Source organism: Corvus kubaryi, unplaced genomic scaffold, assembly GCF_017639235.1.
Source record: "Corvus kubaryi isolate FWS band 111438036 unplaced genomic scaffold, C.kubaryi_AGA036_p1.0 37396, whole genome shotgun sequence".
Taxonomy (NCBI): domain Eukaryota; kingdom Metazoa; phylum Chordata; class Aves; order Passeriformes; family Corvidae; genus Corvus; species Corvus kubaryi.
In genome coordinates this window covers 15,599,052-15,612,673 of record NW_024581135.1, presented here as the reverse complement: position 1 = coordinate 15,612,673, position 13,622 = coordinate 15,599,052, and the positions used below count along the sequence as shown (strand labels likewise).

The 13,622-nt window shown below is 52.5% G+C and overlaps 1 protein-coding gene and 1 long non-coding RNA gene across 7 annotated transcripts in view; one reads left to right on the top strand and one right to left on the bottom strand.

Moving 5' to 3' along the window:
* Positions 1-6,904, top strand: part of CFAP65 (cilia and flagella associated protein 65) — a 32,025-nt gene extending 25,121 nt beyond the window's left edge. For 3 of the 6 annotated variants that reach the window (XM_042040911.1, XM_042040913.1, XM_042040910.1), the window contains 8 exons: positions 378-500; positions 1,089-1,226; positions 1,726-1,791; positions 3,433-3,647; positions 4,014-4,163; positions 4,686-4,964; positions 5,633-5,770; positions 6,340-6,904. In XM_042040911.1, coding sequence (XP_041896845.1) covers positions 378-500; positions 1,089-1,226; positions 1,726-1,791; positions 3,433-3,647; positions 4,014-4,163; positions 4,686-4,964; positions 5,633-5,770; positions 6,340-6,376 — 1,146 coding nt within the window. In that variant the 3' untranslated portion in view covers positions 6,377-6,904. The remainder of the gene's footprint in view (positions 1-377; positions 501-1,088; positions 1,227-1,725; positions 1,792-3,432; positions 3,648-4,013; positions 4,164-4,685; positions 4,965-5,632; positions 5,771-6,339) is intronic. The other 3 variants (XR_006018159.1, XM_042040914.1, XM_042040915.1) reach the window with 3 other exon arrangements.
* Positions 4,645-12,512, bottom strand: LOC121670534. The gene is made up of 2 exons (XR_006018160.1): positions 12,217-12,512; positions 4,645-4,848 (listed from the first exon to the last, which is right to left on the bottom strand). It is a non-coding gene; the product is annotated as an uncharacterized LOC121670534 (long non-coding RNA).
* Positions 12,513-13,622: the final 1,110 nt, after the last annotated feature.

The following is a 13,622-nucleotide window of genomic DNA, read 5'->3' as shown; positions in this document are numbered from 1 at the left end:
AACTCCATTTTCAACAAGAAACATGGATTCTAGGGAATTGGCTTTCTACTAGATGATGAAAGGAAGAGTGAAGGCAAGGGTTAGGACAGGGAGAACGACAGGAATTCAGAAGGGAAATCTGAATATTTTGGTGAGGTTACATGAAGCTGGAACTACAGAATGCAATAACAAACCTCAGGACTCTGTCCACCAGCAAAGGCCATGTTTGTTCTTAGAATATGTCCACTGCATCTCTCTCATGCCACATACCTCTGAGAAGGACAGGTGGATTTCCTGCAAAGAGAAAGCACACAGAAAGGTCCCAGGACAGTGACATAGCTGCTCTGGGGGGTTTTCTGGTTTTTTTTTTAATTTTATTCTCCTCCCCCTGCCCCTAGGCCCACATGTTGGAGATTACTCCAAACTCAGGGATTGTGCAGCCTGGAGAGAGTATCCCCTGCTTCATCACTCTACAACCTACAAGGAAGCCCTCCCTCTGCAGAATAAATCTGGTGTGTGAGGTGAGACCCGAGAGGTACCTGTGTATTACCATGACCTGGCCATGTTATTGTGGTTCCCAAATGGCTGACCCCAGCAGTCAGCTGCCTGCTGCTTCCAGCTGAAGGAAGCCGCCTTTGATACACACTTCTCATTCCTGAAGACACTTAGCTTCATCCTTCCTGATGCTTTAAGTGTCTTTCTGTCTGTGTGGCTCACTAGATGAAGTGTAAGTGTGCAATGTATGGCTTTGTGAGGGGAACCCAGCTGCTAATTACACAAGAAGTGATGATTTGAATGGGAGTGGCTTTCAGTGGATGCCAAAGACTTGATATCTGTAAAAGACAAGTCTCACTGCTTTAATATTACTGGGGACACAGACTAACAGTAGTGTCCCCCTGGACGCCTTCCAAGTTTTCTTTGGCAAAAGAGTATAGCTTCTCCATCTGAGTCTTTAAATACAACTGTTTTTTCCTCTTCCTGCCACTGGAATACATGAAAAACAAGTGGGTTCCTCCTGAAGGGGAGAAACAGGCATGGACTTGAGGCAGAAACTGTTATTTGCAACTCTTTTCTAGCCCTGCTCTCTTCAGTTATGGTTTGCTTCATAGGTGTACATCCAGGAGTCCCTGGTTCAGTATGAGAGGGACCTGCACAAGTGGGAAGAGGGGAAGGAACGGCGGGCTGTGGAATTCACCATCACAGAGAAGGACCTTGGGACTAAAAGGAAGCTAACATCACCTTCAGTTGTAAGTGCTCTCAAAACCCTGCACCAGCTTAGCTTGACTCAAGAAACAGCAGCCAGTGTTGACAATTCTTTAGGAAAACCTAGGCAAGTTGTTAAGAGGACATGAGGCTCTGATCTGTTAAAGACCTCAAAGCTGATCCGTGGTTAGTGGAAAATGAGATCTCGTTTTCAAGCCAAGAATCATCTTACAAACTCTGAAATTGCTAGTGACCATCTGAAATTTGGAAGTGCATGAGAAGCCTTTGGAAAAACAAAGTCAGTGGCTGTGGAAACCAGTGGTTGGATTTTTAACCACGAATAAACACTGGAGAGAAATGTGTAGCTAGCAGTAAGAATGTGGCCTGAATGAAGAATGGAGGATGAGATCATTGACTCTCAGCTGGCACAAGGTTAAAAAAAATCCTAAAGTCTTGTTCTGCTCCATATCTTTCCTACATGGTAATTCCTCTTCTTCTTCTTTTTTTTTTCTTTTTCTTTTTTTTTTATTTTTATTTTTTCAGAGGTTATCAGATTCTGCTGAAACAGAAAATCTTTCTGACTCCTCAGCTGTGATCAGGAAATACAAGGTAGGTCAGGCCTGTCTCACTCGTGGTAGAATCAAACTGACTGCTTTAGAAAAGAGGCAGATGCTGGTTATCACAGTGTGGGAGTCTGGACAGAGAGCACAGCAGGATTTGTAGCTTCAAGGCTTTGGGAGACAGACTGTTTGGAGGAGCCAGAAGAATCAGACTGTCTGGCTGTGTTCTGTGGCCAGTAACTTTCCAGCTGAGGTGAATGGGAACTGAAAGTGGCATCAAATGCGCACCCATGACTGGAGAAAGGGGGAAAGGTTTCAAATAAGCAGAGAAGATGCACACAGACAGGGCAATTGGTACCTGTACTGGTTTCATTCTGGGGCCATAATGGACTGTCTGTCACAGCAGAAAGCAACAGGACCCTGGGAGAAAGTGATGCAAACTTTTCCCTCACCTCTAGACGAGCTGTGCTCTGTTTCTCAGGAGAAGCTGCAGGCAGGAATTGCCTTGGTTTAAATGCACAGAAAGCTTAAAAGCTCAATTTGCCTGGTTCATCTCAGTTTCCACTCAAGTGCACAAATGTATGCACTGCTGTAAGACAGCTTTTCCAGCAGTGGTGGGAAGGTGTGAAACAAGGTCCCAGTGAGTACTCTGCAGAATTACCGGAGCCCAAAGGAAGAGCCAGCAGCGCCCATAGCCATCAGCAGGATGTGCTGTGGGAATGACAGGGCTCATGGAGGACCAGCTAACCCAAGATGTGGGGAGATTTAGGGGAGCTGAGGGGAGGCTGGGCCTGAGAGGATTGAGGCAACAAAGAGATGCAGCTTGTTATGTCAGGAATGCCATCGCAGGGAGGCTGTAGCAGTGCTCCTGAGACCCTGTGGAGTGCCTTTGCATGCCCTGCACTGTTCTGTGTGAAGTAATCAGCTCAGGGCAACTCTAGCTTGCACTGTTTGCCCTGTGCTGTTTGGTGTGATCAGTGATGCAGGTCAAGGCATTTTCTGGATGAGCGTTAAGGATGTCTGCAGAAAGGTAAAAACAGTTTCATTTAGTCCTCTGGGGTTTTAACTTCTAGTGATTATTTGGAGCCTGCTATGCCTGTGTAAGTAGCAGTGAAGGCCCCTGGCCTCATTTCCAGAGTCAGGACAGCTATGTCTCAAAGATCGTTGAAGTCCTGTGATGCCTGAGAGCTTCTCCAGATCTGGGTGGTGTCCTCCTGGTCCAGGTATCCCGCCTACTGCTCTAAGAAACTTCCCCCGACCTGACTGCTGGTAATGCAACCCCAAGTTGGCCCATGTAGTGTGGCTAGAATCAGTTCCTGGTTTCTCTTCAGGTTTGGGCAGTTTCCCCACGCATTCCATCCATGTACATCACTTCTCCCACAGCACTGCCGGTGTGCTTGCAAGAGCTTCTACAATGGAGTACACCAGCCCCAAGTACCTTAGGGAGACCCTGAAGCCCTGTTGACACTTGGGGCTGGCACACTGGGCAGTGAGAAGGGAACAGAACTGATTTCCACTATGGCTGCTCATGCCTGATATCAGTACTGTGGTGCTAAGATCATTTTGACACCCAGGATCTGGTGGCTCTGGTTGCTGGGCTTTCAGTTCTCATGCCTGTGCTCAAACCTATATCAGCCTACTTTTGGCCAAAGAACCAACTATGTGCATGCCATTTCTTTCTCTCCAACAGACATTACCCCCTCTTAAAAGTCGCCCTACACCCAGTCAGCCACCTGGACACCTTGAGAGGGGGCTGCTGTTGGGCAAAGATGCCAGCCAGGTGTGGGTCAAACCAGAGCCTCCCAAGCCCTTGGTCTTACACCTTGATGTGTCAGCCAGGTCCTACACTATTGAGGAATTTCTCCGCAAGTTCTCCTTGGATTTTCCCAAATACTTCTTGTCCCGGTAAGAGATAGTGGTTTTTTGGATTGGCATGTTCATCTGAGCCAGGGCTGCCTATGCTCTGATATGCACTGAACTTGGCGCTCTGCTCTGCTCCTCTCCAGTACCTCAAAATTAGGTAAGAGCTGTCTTGCTTTCCCCAGCATTAGCTGACATGACCTGTTTCTCTCCCCATCTCAGCTGTCAGAGCTCAGTGTTCCTCTTTTATGACAGTGTCCCTGCTCCTGTCACAAATATGAAAGCTCCCACTCCTCCCCTGCTTGCCTGCACTGCTTGCCTGAAGTACTGCTGCAGTGCCAGGAGGCTGCAGATCTTTGATAGTTTGGTTCAGTAGTGCTGCCACTGATGGAAAAAATCCTCCTTTCCCAGCCCTTTCAGCACCCAGCCCTCAGAGAGCGAATCTGTGGATGGAAAAGGGTACAGAAACAGGATGGACATGGAGCCCAAATGGCTGTCCCTGGCTGCTGCTTCAAAACCGGAGCTGGAGATGGTCGCTGACATACTCACAGGTGTCATCAGGTGCATTTCCCTTCACCCTCACGTGGTTTGAAGCCCCTGTCCTCCAGAAAATGCATGCAGCATGGCTAGCCCTCTGCTAATCCTAGAGGAATCTGTGCACCCTTGTTGCCAGAATGGGGGATCCACCTGCCAAAGGTTGTCTTGGGGACTATGAGCTCAGGGATCCTGGAGTGACAGTCAAGGCAGGAGCTTCCTCCACAGCCAGGGGCTGAGCCCATCCCTCCAGAGTTCCCAGGAACCAGGGAACTCTACCTGTTGTGACCTTGGAAACAGGCTGTATTGGGGTACATCTATTCAGTTTGTGAGCTGCACAAATGTAAAGAACCAGCACTGGGGAAACAGAGGTAGTTTCACTGGCTCAAGCCCTCTTGCTGCCTCTCTTAGGCCCAGAAGCAAGAGGGGACAGACTAAACACTGACATCAGTCAGTGGTTTCCTCTGATTTGTGGTGTCTTGTAATAATCCTCTGGGTCATACAGATAGCTGATATGCTGTAACTCATCCTTTATTTTCCTCTTCCTAGAAGCCTCTTGGAGAACAGCTACTTCCAGGAGTCAGTGAGAAAACTCCAAGATGAGCCTATTCCATATTTTTTCCAGTTCCAGTCTGCAAAATCAGCAGAGCTCCAGGACAGTAGACAGGGCTCCACAATCTCCTCCAGGGTCTCTGCTTCAACAGATCTTGACCTTGAGAAGGATGGAGAGAGGAAAAAAATGAGTCAGGAAACCTCTTTCAGTCATTTTCTGGAATCTTACAAGATTTTTCACCAAAAGCAGTTGAGGGAAAAGGAGATCATAAGTAGGTGAGGAAGAGCTCACACATAAAAGTCAAGAGCTGCACAGTCAAGAGAGCCATGGCAGCACACTGCCTGGCCAGAAGTCCATTTCTCCTTCAGCCCTGCAGCATTTCTGCTGGTGTATTCTGTGTTGTCTGGGTGGAAGTCGATGCTAGCCCCACTAGCCACCCTCTCCTGAATGTGGTTTGTGGGGAGGGAAGGTTTACTGTGTCTGGGGTTGAGCCATGGGCAGTGCCAGGATGCTGGTAGTGAATGAGGTCTGCTTTACTTTCCAGAAGTCCAGGCCATATTAGACATTAGGGTGCCATATGTGCTTACCTTACCTTTTATTTTCACTGCAGTATTTCACCATCTTGCTATTGCTGTGGCTGCTCCCTTCTACACTGCTACAAGCATATTTACCAACAGCAGCTACAGCACAGCTTGGAGGGAGAAACCAGTAAAACTATAGTCACCCAGCTCTGTCTAAGGTCAGGGCCTGACACCAGCTGATGACAGTTCTGGGACAAGGGTCAGCAACCCATTGCTCAAGCCTTTGGGTAATTGGTCTCAGTGTGCAGGACACAGTGTGTGCTCCACTGCTGTGCCTGGTGATTCCTGGCAGGAGTCACAGCAAGCAGCCTGCTTTATCTTCTTTCTGATAGCTGTCCTCTGCTGTACTTCTGTCCTTCTAGGCAGCCAGCTGTTGGGAACCTTGTGGAGCTCGTGCTGAAAAACACACTGCAGAATATCCTGACCGAAGCCAGCCGTGGGGAGGTGGTGCTGACAGCCCGGCCCATGGTCATTGCTTTACCCCCCAACCCTTCCCGAAGGTAGCAGAGTGTGTCTGTGCTCTGGTGGGGGACAGGACCTGTCCTTAATATGTCAGGCTGAAGCACAGCCCATTTTCTAGACCATGTGGGTTAGCTGAATCCCTGCCTATCAATGTCAAGGCTGCCTGTGCAAAAGGGAGAATCCACTCCCAAAGTCTCTACCCCCTCTTGGCTTGTTCTGAGCCTCAGAGCAGAGGTAGTAACAGTACAACCTTTCTGTGGACCCGAGACCCTCATGCAGCTCTGGGGTAGGGCCCTATGGGTGAACAGCTGGCCTGAGGCACTGGAGAGCCTAGCACAAGGATGGTGCTTTGGGAAAAGGGGTCAAGGAGCAGACAGCACAGCCTTTGACAGCAGAAAGGAAGCAAAGCTTTCATAGTCCAAGGTGGTGTGGGATCTAGTTAGGTTGAGGGAATGGCCACTGGTGGGGGAAGTAGATCTGGATCTGAGCGAAAAGCATGAGGGTTTGCCCTAGCTTGGGCAGAATTGCAGAGAGATGAGAATGAGGGTTAATGGAAGAGGGTTGTTGGATGTAGATGTCATCTCCAGAGCTGCCATCTCTTTTTCAGAATCACCAATCCGGCACCCCCGTCCTCCAGAGCATAGATGCTGGGTACTGTGCTCCTTAAGCTCTTCAAGCACATCAGCTTTCTCCATTCTTCATTCCTGTGATGTCCAGAGCAACTCGGACCCTCCCACACCATGACCTTAGCTCAGCATGCTGGCTTTCTCTGAGGAGGTATGTCCTGACTATGTTCTCAGCACTGGTTTGAATCCTCTGACAACTCCACAGCGGAGTCCATGAGATCTCTCCTTTCTGTGGCTGGCCCCATCGTCGGAGAAGAACTCTATGCTACAGGGAGCACATGGACAACCACTGTGACAATTCCCACTACCCTCAGTCTGTACCAGCTGAGAGAAGTGGAATCTGCTTTGAAATGCAGCTGAGGAAGGACTGACAGCTGGGCAATGAGGTGATGACATCAGTAGGATGCAGGTAGTGAATCCTCCTCCCCTCCGTGCTCCAGTGGTGGCTGCAGGTTCCCCTTACAGTGACCAGCCCGAGGGGGCAGCTGCAGCACCATCAGCACACACGGGCAACCCAATAAAAGCAACTTGACCTTCAGACACTGACACCGTGTGTAACATACATAATTTTTGCGTCTGGGCTTGTGAGCCCTGGACAAAGACTCACAAGACTTTTCAAACTGCAAGGCTGTCACCTGGGGAAGGGGATCCTCTGAGCCTTGGCCTGGCCTGGGGAGTCCGTCAGGCTGCGAGAGGTGTCGCAATGAAGGAGCGGGTTTGTCACAGCCGGGAGGTGGCGGTGTGAGTTGTGAGAAATCCCAGTGGCCAGCACAGAACAGGCTGGTGGTGGGTCCCAGCTGCTGCTCCCAGGCAGGAGCTGCAGGATGGCTATGCCGGGCCGTGGGGCTGCGTTTGCGTCATCTCCCCTGTTCTGCAGTACTGCTATGGGCTCTGCAACATGGGGCTCATGCAGCCACCCAGCTCTGGTGAGGATGCAGCTTTGGTGTCCCCCTCCAAACCCTCATGCCTTGTTTCCCAGTGCCGGGACCCAGCCAAGACCAGAGCTGTGTCTTCTTCCCTCGCCTCCTAAGAGAAGACTGCACAAGGCACTGTGGAGGGCTTTTGCCCTGCTCAGCAGAGGGCAGTTGCCTGCTGTGCCTGGGGTACTGCAGCTCACCCAGCTTCACCCCCACACTCCTCTCAGTGCAGGAGCCTTGCGTGTGTAGCTGTTACTAAGCCCCAGGGCCGAGCTGTTCCTGTTGTCAGAGATAGAGCAGAGGCACTACCAGCTCCTGAACTCAGCCTGAGTGCCTTGGGTGTTCACATGGGACCTGGTTCCTTCTCCTGAGAAGTGCAAACCCTCTCCTCCCTTCCCAATACTGTTGGTACCAGGTCTCTTACGTCACAGCAGACCTTCTGTATTCCTCTGGTCTTTGGCTAGTGCTGAACAGGTAATGCAGAACCATTTCCTTCCTCCACAACTCAAGGCAGCAGCAGGGCCTGGCTGTTCAGTCCACTTGGAGTGATTCTTCTTGGTCCAGGCTCCTTGCTAGGATTTGCTCACTGCAGGTGCTCTGTAGTCCTGCAGTAAAGTTCCCAAATGGATAGCAAAAGCAGGGGCAGAAACCTCACTATTGCCCTAAAGTAGGTTGAATCCAGCTGCCCAAGGGCAGCCTGGAGCAGTGAAGACAGTGTCAGTTTGCCCATCCTCAGATCTGCTGTGTGATCTAAGGCTCTTTAGGCTGCATCACTACACCTGTACCATTGCATCCACTACCTGGAAAAGTTAACATGGGAAATGCTCTGTGTTGGTCTGGTGTAGCACCCAAAAGCAAATGGAGGGAGCCAGAGTGCCATCAAAATGTGCAGGGAATTTTTGTTTGTCATTAATGCTCCTATTCTCCCCACTCCCCTGTGCTCCCAGCCTGGACCTGGAGAAAACAGAACTCACACTGTACTTGCCTGTTGGAGCACTGTTAGAGGGAAATTCACTGTTTGATAAGCATCACTCTAGTAGGAGAGATCTTGAAGATGATGCCTTAAACAACAAGTGAGTCAGGGAAACAGATTTGAGAGCTACTTACACCTGTGAGAGAAAAGTTTTTCTTCTCTCAGCTCTTTTTGGGGGCTGTGAGATGGTGGTGTGTCACCTCTGTTGTAGCTCTTCTCTGGTGCTTGTCATCCAGAACCACTCTGAGTGCAGTAAGCAAAGAGAGTAGCAGCTGTCACACATTTTTCTTCTTTTATCCTCATCCTAAAGTATAAATACACAAGGGGCAGCCTCTTTCCCAGGTTGGGGAAATTCCCAATTCCACTTCTCAGGCTGGGAGCTAGACCCTGACCCGGGTTTTGGAAAACACTTTAATTTGTGACTGAGCCACATCACTGTCCCGTTAGCAAAGAGAGAAAGCAGCACTCCCAGACGGTGCTGGAGGTGAGCTCTGCATAGTATGGATGTACTCACCCAGGGGGTTCTCTCTCACTTGGATCTTTGGGGCAATGGTGAGGTGAAGGGAGGGCAGAGATGTGCAGAGCTGGCAGGAAGGGCTTTTCCCTTAGCAAGAGGGAAACCAGTAGGTACCAGTTTGTTGGTACCCACTGCCAAGGGCAATGGACTTGTGGGACTGTAGTAGGCCCAGACTCACAGCCCAGTTCAGCTCCCAAAAGAGGGGAGAAGTCCTGTTTCTGCTAACCACATTTGGGTCTCAGGCAGGAGGAAGTCTGAGCTTGTACTGTCTCCCAGGGCTGGATTTGGCCTCTGCCAAACACAGCTGCATTTCTAATGCACATCTCTCCAACAGAAATATTGTAGATACAGGTCCTGCTTCTTCCCACTGGTGTTTGGGTAGTGAAACAGGTGATGTTCCCATGGGACTGGGGTTCGTAGCCAGGCCGGGCTCCCGGCAGGTATACGGCCAGCACACCAATGGCTGAGCATGAGCTCGGCAAGCTAATGGGACTCCCCCTCTCCTTGTGCGAATTATCGGGAGCACTCAGTCATCAGGCAGTTAATGCAACACACAACAGGTGCTTTCTTCTTGTCTGTTACTCCTGGCTCCCAGGGAGGGGTGGAATGGCCTTGGGGCAGGTGGGCAACAGAAGCTATCCTGAATCCCATTAAAACATTTAACACCTGCTGAATCGTGCCATTGTCAGGGAGATAAAAGGAAGGGAACAAGGCTGCTCAGGGCTTCCCTGACAGGGTGTCTGCAAGGCTTTGCTGTCCCATTGCAGCTGGGGAGCCTGAATCTCCTGCAAAGCCCCACTTGGTGGGTCTCTGTGTCCGTGTGGCGAAGGCAGCAGTGTTAGGGAGCAAGGAATTAACGAGTCCCTTGCTGGAATCAGCCCCTTCTCCCTCTGTACAGTGTAGGAGGTAGGAACCTGGAAAAGTCCTGCCCTGACCAGCTTGCAGTGGCTGAAGAGCAAAAGCATGAGGGTGATCCTTCCAAATCCCTTGGCAGAGCTGGACAAATCCTTCACCCCTGGCCTCCCATCTCCAAGATACTTTGAGGCTTTGCTGGCTCAGCTGTGTCACTTTGGTGTTTGGGAGTGGGGGCCATGCTCAGGCCAGGCAAGGGCACCATGCTCGCTCCTGATGGACACAAGAGGTGCTCTGATGTGAGCTAGTCGGTCCTTATGGGACAGTGAGGCAGCACAAGCCCTTGGCTGCGGCAAGAGCAGACTGAGGCTGCCTTTCCAAGGCCAGCTGTACTGGGAGCTTGGTCCTAGCACTGCCTGCCTGCCTGACAGAGAAGGGCACAAGCTGGTAGATGCTGCCCCAGAGATGGCAGGGCAGGTGGAAGACATTCCCCAGGGTAGCAGTGCAGTGCAGGGCACTCTGCAAGCTCAAGGGACCTGCTTTTCTCCTGTTTTCTGTAAAGCAGCCCTGCAAGGACAGTATTTGCTGCTATTTGGTGAGTGGTGGGGCCCTGCCCACGCAGGAGAGAGACTGGGTGAAAGAGCATTTCTGACACAGTATATAGGCTTGGAGATGTCTGCTGGCACTGCAGCAGCACCTGTGGTATTTGGGGTTTTTTGCTTCTCCAGAAAGAGAGGGGGCAGCCAATCAGCCTATGCCAGGAGCTGCAGCTCCACTGTGCTGGTGTGTGCCCGGGCAGGGAGGGGTGGGAGTCCTGTCCAGTGCATTTCCCATACTAGGAAAGGAGAATATGCAAGTCCAAACATCACAGCCTGTACAGCATCAAAAGGAGGGGGACGTCGCAATTCTCCTTTGCACCACGACACAGAGTATTGGTGGTGCTTCATTTCCTTTGCTGCCAAAATTACTGAAAAAGAGTACCAGGATGAGCAAGGGCAGCAGGTTGGCATCACTCTAGCACTTCCCAGGGCCAGGCCTGGGGGACCCCAGACTGCAGAGGCAGCAGCAGGCAGGAGGGATGTAGCCTGCCTTTCAAAACCGTGACTCTGAGAGGATCAAGTCTCCAAGGAAGAAGAGCTGGGCAGCAGTGGCTGCTAAGGATCTGCCGCTATCCACTTACATTAGGGAATCCATTTACTGCAACCTGCAAGTACACTCCAGCTCTGGGAGGAGCATTGGTGATGGTTTCTAAAGCACACCTAGGACCACGATTCCTGCAGGTGTACACCATGGGGGTTAAAGCAGCGTTACCCCCTTCCCCACCCACAAACACACCCATCTACACAAACAAACAGGCCACTGCACTTGCACAAAGGAGCTTCTCCTGCCACCGCTGCTGCACTTCATGCTCTGTTATCCAAGGAGCTGTGGGTGCCAGAGTAACTGGGAGAGAGCCCAGCTCCTGCTGACTGTAGCTGAGATCAGCAGAGGGCTGTCAGGGCTGAGCAGCGTGGCTGGGCACTGAAGGAGTGTGTCTAAACTTCTCCCAGCTTCCGTGGGCTCTGTACACTGCTCCGGGAGCCAGCACGGGGGTGCCTGCACTGGTTACCCTGCTGGGCAGGGACACAGTTGGGACACGGGAGTGCTGTGACTCTGGGATGCAGTGACCCACGGGGAGGCGTGTGCACGTGGAGTGAAACACATCCTGTTCTTGCTGCTGCATTAGGACAGCTGGCTCCCAGCCTGTGTGGCCACGCTGGGAACACTCTCAAAGGGAACGCTCCCAAAGAGAAAGCTCCCAAAGTTTTGTTGAGCTCTGCTTTGCTGCGTAGCTCAGAAGTCTGTGGACTCCTCTAGATGAAGTGTGAGCATTGTTGTGGTGTGCCATGGGGATTTTCAGCATGAGTGGGGGGATTGGGGTGAGAACAAGGAAGTCCTTGCTGTCACTGGCACTCAGACTGCTTGGGGCAGGCACTAGATTTGCTTTTCTGCCCTGAGACTTCACAGCTCCCTGACCTCTCAGCAGCTCAAAATGCTGAAGAAAGCCACTGCCATCCTAGAGCTGCCCAGGTAGGGTATCCTCACACCTGCTTCCCCTGGCCCCCCGCTCTCCCCTCATCTCTGCTGCAAAGTGAGCCAGGCAGGTGGGTGGAAAAGTGACAGCTGGTGTTGTTCCAGTGCAGGTTAATGAATGTCTCCTCCTCTCCCCCCCACCTCCTCCTCCCCACCACCCCAGCACCCAGGCTCCTGGCTCCTATCAGCCCATCAGGCTCCCATTAACAAAGGCAGCCCTGGAGAGTTTGCATAGAGACCTGCTCTGCCTCTAATCTAGGTGGGCTAATCGCCTCCCTTGCCCAGCCGGCCTTCCCTGGGTCAATATTTGCTCTGAGCAAACACAGAGCTGTGACAGGTGTGCTGGGGAGAAGGCTCGCCGCTGCCAGCCCAGCCCTCTCGCCTGTCTCTGCTCAGTCACATCTCTCCGGCCCCCCGATCACCGGCCAGCCAGCGCTATTTTTATCAGGACTATAAAAGCCCCGTCCAGCCAGCGTCACCCTCATTTTCTGCTTGTGAGCCAGCGGGGGAAGGCGAAGCCACTCACCTGACAGCTGCCAGCGTGTCACCGGAGCCAGGTGAGCTGCTAGAGCCCAGCACACCTTGGCCAGGGTCCTGCCTGCCTGGCTGGGAGCAGTGTACTGGGCATGGAGAACATCCTGGGGGCTTCTCTGGGACAAGTACTGGGAGTCTGGTCGCACCTCTGAACTCCTGGGAAGGAAGGGGATAGGCTCAGGGGACACCGTCCAGCCTGTCCTCTTTCCTTAACTCTTCTTTCTCACCTGTATTTTCCAACCTTTCTGTTTCCCTCCCCTCCTCCATTTACTCTCTTCCTTTCTTCCTTCCTTCCTTCCTTTCATCCCCGTTCTCCACCCTGCCATGCCAGTTTAACCCGCCCCTGCTCTGTTTGGCTTTCCCAGGCAGCAGGTGTCAAGCTTCCACTTTCCGGACTTTACCCCCAGAGGAGCTGGTTTGGAGCAGCAAGGACACCATCTCCCAGCCTGGAAGGACCCAGCTCAGGAGGAAGGGTGCAGAAGGGGCTGCTGACAGCCCACGGCAGAGCACCCCTCCAGCCCACACTATCCAAAGTCGGAGCATCTCTGCACTTGCCTGGCGTCGAGCCCCACGTGCAATACCTGACCTGAACGTTTTGTTCGTTCGGCTCGCGTTAGGCAGGTCCAGCCCATCTGCAAGCGCATGGCTGGCGCTCACACCCGGCACCACCACGGAGGGAGCACACGCCTGCTTGCAACTCCCGCGTGCCAGGACGAACCTCTGGTCTGTGTGCGGAGCAAAGCGCTCGAGGGACGCGCACAACATGCAATCTCACCCAAACACACGCAGCAGGGACCAGCCAGTGCACACAGATGAAGCAATCCACACACAGCATGTGTGAACCCCATGGGACCTGCACATGGCACTGTGGGACATGGGACCCGCGTGGCAGTGGTACACATGGCATTTCTGGCACTCAGCTTTGCAGGTTGTGACGTGCAGGACCCATGTCCCTGTGCCCATGGCATGACAGGCACATGTAACACACTAGGCACACGCGTCCTGCCTGTGTGGCTGATTGCTGCTTGTAGCAGCCTGCTGGGGAAGGGCAGCCTGGCCCTGGCAGCACTGCAGAGCCGTGGCAGGCACAGAGAGCCCTGGCACGGTGCTGGCCCAGGGTGGAGTTTGGCAGGGCTCTGCCAAGCACCCAGGTAGGTCTCAATGGTCTGCTGGCGCCAAGGGAGCTTTAACTGCTGACAGCGCAGGCAGTGGGGAGGGAGGGCAGGAGCAGGCAGCAGGGAGCAGGGCAGAGGATGAGGGGTGCCACATCTCGCACACCTCTGCCTTGATTCACTCCCAGGACCTGCACTTCCCAGCCCTTCCAGAGACTGCCTGACTGTCCAGGGCAGGTGTTTCCTGTTGTGCACCCTAAGCCTGCCGGAAAGGTGCCAGCTCCTG